This window comes from Protomyctophum parallelum, assembly GCF_964188405.1.
Source record: "Protomyctophum parallelum genome assembly, chromosome: 18".
NCBI classification, from domain to species: domain Eukaryota; kingdom Metazoa; phylum Chordata; class Actinopteri; order Myctophiformes; family Myctophidae; genus Protomyctophum; species Protomyctophum parallelum.
This window is the reverse complement of record NC_139716.1, coordinates 22664657-22670724: the sequence shown is the minus strand read 5'-3', so window position 1 is coordinate 22670724 and position 6068 is coordinate 22664657. Positions and strand designations below refer to the sequence as shown.

The following is a 6068-nucleotide window of genomic DNA, read 5'->3' as shown; positions in this document are numbered from 1 at the left end:
GTGTGTGTGTGTATGCGTGTGTGCGCTGTGTGCGTGCGTATGCGTGCGTGCGTGCGTGTGTGCTCTGTTTTGGCTGCGGGGCTGTCGGTGCCCCGATAATGTCTTCCATCATCTCTCCTGTCAACACAGCTAACTCTAGCTGCCCTTGGGAAAAGTTGGGAAAAGGTGAGTGCCAATATATGACAAATAAATAAATTCTAACCGAGGGTGAACTTTTGGGCGATCGGTCAAGGCTACAGACAAGAGGGCCTGGAGGCGTTCTTCTTTGGCCTTTTACGTACTACTGGGGACTTGATTTATTACATTCATGGCAAGCTTAAGTGTAAGACAAGAATATCTCAATATCTCAAGTGTTCCCTTCAATGTCTTGAAATTGCAATGGGTTACAGTAACATGAATCATTAACCCATTTAGATCTGAGAACTGATTCGACAAATACAAAAATCATGATAAACCGATGTTTCTATATCAGTGATGCTCAACCTTTTTCATGTCAAGGACCCTCAGGGACACTTAAAAACTGTAGATGTAGCCTGGACGAGCTGGGGGTTGAACCAGCGATGTTCTGATTCCCAGGCGGCCTCTCTACCAGTAGGTAGAGCTATGGTCGGCTTTAAAAAAATAAATAAAGAGTCTCACACAAGGCCTCAGAGACTACTTTTAGACGGCCAAATCCATAGGCTATAGACTACACCGAATTGAACTGCCACTCATCAGGTGTCTGAAGGGAGAAGTTCCCATTTGTTCATCCGAAAGTTGTGCCACATTTCACCTCACAAACTAGTATCTATGTACAGTACAGTACAGTACATGGTTGCCAGTGCCGGACAGCAAATAAATGCCTCCCCTGCTACCACATTTTAGGCTGCACGAGTCATGACGCATGGGATTAGTCGGGTGAATTAAAAAGTTGTCAAGTTCTTTGTACCCAAGTACCGGCCAAAAACTCTGAAAGTGCAAGTGAAAGTGGACACTTTTCCAGAGATAAATTAACACTCCGGATTTTTGCTGTGTAGCTTTTCCCCTGAAATGGGGAGAGACACGGAGCTCTGATGCAGCTCTCCAGGTAATTACCAGACAGCCGGGGAGAGAGAGAGAGAGAGAGAGAGAGAGAGAGAGAGAGAGAGAGAGAGAGAGAGGATGAGGGGATGAGGGAGCGGGGGTTGAGTTGCAGTACACTTATTGGCTACTCCACAGCGTCCTCATTTCCATGAGAACAATGCTCTCTGCAGCCATTTGCGTCAATCAGCATGTGAGCATCACGTACTCCCTGTTCCCAACAACGCCCCCATCCAACCTGGGGCTAGACGTACAGCAGATTGCCATCTGTCCAACTTCTTCCATGTCAACGCTAGAAGATAGGTCTGATGTACCGTATTTATTTATGCATGCCACTTATTGGATTGGGTTTAAGATTGATTGATTGATTCATCGATTGATTGATCGATTGATCGATCGAAATTCAGGTATCATAGGAGAACAGGAACAGGTACTGTATAGGATAAAAAAATAAAAATAGCTAATAACAATAAACTGAACATTCTACTTGGCAGTTTTTGTCATCCTTTTTGGTGTAAAGCACACCTTGTATTGTCTGTAACTTTGTTGCAAGCACAATGCTCAATGTCTATTTTTGTTATAAAAAACATTAAACGCATTTAATTCAACGTCTATTTTTGTTATTTACCCATTCAGGGCGGGAACCCGTATTGGTGTTTTAAGCATTATGTTATACTTTAGCTAAAATCGATCAAATGTGGCGCAAATCTTTGAATATACTGTATATTCTTTCAGAGCGAACGTTTTTAACTTTTTAAAGCTTCTGGGGGGGTCCCTGGAACAACATATTTTCAGATGGGGGTCGGTGGCCAATTACATATTTTTGGGGGTCCTTGACATGAAAATGTGGAGAACGACTGACATACGAACATGGGATTTTCTGAAAACTGTGAGGATTTAGAAGACTTTTTTTAGATGGTCTAAATGGGTTAAAAACTAAATAATATATATAAAATCATCATGTTCATTTTGAACATTGACCACCCATGTGGTTAAAACAATGTTGCCTGTTCTCTTGAACCCACCTCTTCCAAGTTCATCTCATCAGGGTTGTCCCAAGGTTTGAAGAACTTGCCTCGCTGCTTCTTCAGTGGCACCACCACAACATAGTAACCCCTGGATATGAAGAAGAAACACACACAAATTATAAACTATAGCCAAGGTCAAAGGTCAGTCGGTTTTTACTGCACGGTGCACACTACATCAAAGTTCTCCATTTCCTTTTTGAAAAGTATAAGCGGCTGCTGTCCTGACCCTAAAACAAACGAAACCCACGTCAAAGTAGTCTGAATTTCAGAGTGGGCACTAGTTTATTATTAGGGGTACAAACAGTAGGCCTATGTATGTGCACCATGCTACCTACTGGACTAATATATGGGTGGAATGCATTAAAACAGGACACATCGTCATGCAATTAGCCATCTATGCTCCTTTTCACTCAATTAGGGCCATTTTCCTCATGTTTTCCAACTAAGTGAGACCTGTACAGAGAACTTCAAGCACCACTGTTGCACCTCGCCGAGTGGCCCCCCCATGAGCTAATTAGCAGTCCTCTGTGTGCACAGAAAAGAGATGGAATTAGAATGATTTTCAACCCTCCGTCGGGGTGGTTACAGAGATAATGGCTTCTGCCAGAACTTTTTCTGGGGCTTCCCGGACAAGCTGAGCCCAAGCTAGCGTTAGCCAGGGAGGCAGCGTACGTGGCAGGCTAATGGGAAACTAATTAGCTTAAGTTTTGTCATGCAAGAGAGAGAGCCAAGTGCATCTAGCGAGATCACACAAACCCACGACGGGTTTCGTAACACCAGTCCACTGACAGATGTTGGTGGTTGGCTGTATGACAACACCAAGCTTTGCTCAACCAGTAGGAGAGACTTTGTAAGGCTTAGCACAGACTAGTGGGCTTAGTTTGACAGGATTGTCTCAACCTGCGTGGTGCGACTGAGGCGTTATAATGAGGTGTAATGACAACAGTGTTGTTTTTTGGCAGCAAATTTTAGTTTTAGTTTAGTTTAGTTTTTGTCACATTTTAGTCACCTGGAATGTTTTAATGTTAGTCTAGTTTTAGTCGACTAAATGTAATATGATTTTAGTCGACTAAATCTACAGTTGATGTTGTCGACTAAAATGTATTTTGGCGGGCCTTGATGCCGTCGTAATGACGGCATCAAGGCAAAATTGTTATATTTTGGAAAATCGATGATTTTATAAAAAGATATCAATTTTTTTTAATAATCTATTAGTTCAATAAATTAATGCAGCCCTGTAGGAAAGCTCAAGCCATGCAAGGAAGCGACATAAAATAATGTCCAACCCGATTAGTCTGAATAGCAGCTCAGTGATACAAGCTCCTCAATCCCATTAAAGCATTACCTTCATAATCTCATCTCAATCAGTACAATTCTCCAGCAGACAAGGCTCTGTGTTACACTGTGTTCTAAATGTGAAAACGCTCTGTTATGCTATCATTGTAGTGTTTGATTATTTAAGTATTACATTATGTCTTTCGCCATTTTATGCTTTATTATTCAGATAGGAGAGTGATGAGAGAAAGACATCTCCCTCAAGCTGTTAGCAATGCCAATGTTTAAATCTAGGCTAAAAAGTAAAAACCCATGATCTTTTGTCCCTGCAGTACGGTTCTCCCCTAGTTTCATTGAAACCAGTGTTATGTTCACCTCGTCTTGCCTGTGATTTTAAAATACTGTGCTGAGAACTGTGTTCTTTATTCTCTTTCTTTTCTTGATGATTTATAGCTACGTATTTTACGTGTTTATGTTTTACTGTGTTTTCTTGCCGCTATGATTTTGTGATTTTGATGCGCGTCTTTGTTGTATTTTTGCTGTGAAGTGCACAGAGACGCCTTGGGGTGATTTGCACTATAAATCAAAATAAACTGAAACTGAAACACCTAGGGCAGAGACATGACACAGTAACCAGTTGGAGTCCAATCCCAGCATTATGGTCAGTGAACTAGTACTAGTCTAACTGCTATCCTGTTTGTTCTGTGTTGCTTTCTTCTCGTTGATCTCTTTCCCTATTCTAACACTTCCTAATTGTGTAATTGACCTTACACATAACATTATTTCACCCACTCTGAACTGGCTGAACCACCCTGAGTTAAATTATACAAATGTGACTAAATTTGACTGCCATTGGATTTTTTTGAAAAAATTGCGTTGAGTTGAGTTGCGTTGCGTTGAGTTGAGTTGCGTTGCGTCTTTGCTACTCACCGGACTTTCTCAGTGGTCAGCACTGACGGCATCTCCACGGTCACCATGCCGTTGGTGTTGGTCTTGTTGATGACGAACGGTTTGGTCGGTAGGATGTCCGGGGCCGTCATGGTGGACACACGGTGCTGGAGACCTCCGGCGCTGTTCCCTCGGTTGGTCAGGAGGAAGGAGTACTGCGTCTCCGGCTGAAGGCCAGTGATCAGCTTCAGTGTGAGCTTCCCGTCCACCTCCACACTTTGGCCGTTGTCGTAAAGAATCTGAATAATGGGCATATATATAGATCAGCATTAACATTCAACACAATTAACATTGGGCATCTATCACATTTAACTGTACGAGAAACGATCCATATAATGGAGCATGCCTTGAGTGTATAGGGTTTGATAAGGATATAAAAAAAAGTAAACTGCGACCTACGGGCGAAATTAAGAAGTAATAATCGTGTAGAGCTAAACCTAAAGTATCTAGAGAGACAGAGAAGCACTCACGGTAAAGGGTTGAGCTGGATTGTAGCTGTCTGGGATCTCCCATGTTAGGAGCACTGAGGTCTTCGTGGCAGCTTTCACATGAAAGTTTTTTGCAAACACTGCTAAAAGAAAGGGGGAGCGGGTGATTTAGCCACAAAGATCAACCGACCAACAGAGACTCCACACACAGTGCTTACCTGCGAATGCTTCCCTTCATAACCAGCCTGAAATTAGTACTAAAGCAGATACTCCATTAAAATACTCCATTCTTACCTTCTGACCAACAGCATGTCTTACTTTTATTGACTGACCTTTTCTCAGCTGACAAAACAAAGGACACAGATACTTACACCATATTATTTATCTTTCTTTTTTTTAAATGATTCTTAAGGTGAGGAGACTATGGGAAGGACAAATAGTCCTGGTGGTTTGTACCGAGTCCTTTAGCGGATCCGATTTCCCCTTTCACCTTCTGCCATTTGAGGACGCTCGCAGGGGACGTTGCTGTTGTTTCGAAAGAATCTGGCAGTGGTAGAAGAATTCTGAGTAAGGTGGAGGGGCTAAAAGGGGTTTGAGGAATGGTCCTACCTTGATCCAAAGGCTGTGTCCTGAATTGGACACTTGGGCTATAGGGGCCGGAGCCCTTGCTGGTGAAGGCGCACATTTTGATATCGTAAGTGGTGTCGGCCTTAAGGCTGTCCAGGATGACGGTGGACTCTGGGGCGGTGATGAAGAGTTCCGATGGACTGCGAGGACTGTTGATATCCTTGTATTGCAGTGCATATTTCACAATGACGCCGTTGCGCTCCGGCAACAAAAGGGGTCTCCAGCTAACCTGGATGGTGGTCGTGGTGGCGCCCTCGGCCATGATGCTCTGAGGGTAGCCGCTTGGCACGTCCTCGTTGGTGCTGACCTCCTTCACGGTCTCTTCACCGAAGCCCACTTTATTCCGCGCCGACAGGCGGAAGGTGTATGAGGCCCCCTTGTGGATCTCTTTGGTAGTGTAGTGGTTCTCGCGCTCGGGGAACTCGATGACGGTCAGCGGGTCCACGTCTTTGCGGCCGAAGCGGAGGCGGTAGCCTTGCAGGGGTCCGTGGCTCAATGCGGGGGGGTGCCATTGGAGGAGGGCTGTGCCCATGTTGGTGGTGCTGACCATGAGACGAGGCTTATCGGGAACTATATGGCAACGTCAATGGAGAGAGAAAGGCATTGTTACAGCTATGGAGGACATAATAATAATGACATCTGAGAGGCAACTTGGTGGATACGTGTTCCGTCCATTAGTGCAGTGTTTCTCAACGCTCTTCAT

At 44.0% G+C, this 6068-nt stretch overlaps 1 protein-coding gene across 22 annotated transcripts in view; it reads right to left on the bottom strand.

The window, feature by feature from the left end:
* The window catches only part of LOC310875778 (receptor-type tyrosine-protein phosphatase delta), a 337144-nt gene that overhangs the window by 58189 nt on the left and 272887 nt on the right, over positions 1-6068 (bottom strand). For 13 of the 22 annotated variants that reach the window (XM_083789123.1, XM_083789126.1, XM_083789140.1 and 10 more), the window contains 4 exons: positions 5348-5935; positions 4781-4881; positions 4293-4549; positions 2085-2175 (listed from right to left, as the gene is read on the bottom strand). In XM_083789123.1, the coding sequence (XP_083645249.1) occupies positions 2085-2175; positions 4293-4549; positions 4781-4881; positions 5348-5935 (1037 nt within the window). The remainder of the gene's footprint in view (positions 1-2084; positions 2176-4292; positions 4550-4780; positions 4882-5347; positions 5936-6068) is intronic. The other 9 variants (XM_083789141.1, XM_083789128.1, XM_083789143.1 and 6 more) reach the window with 1 other exon arrangement.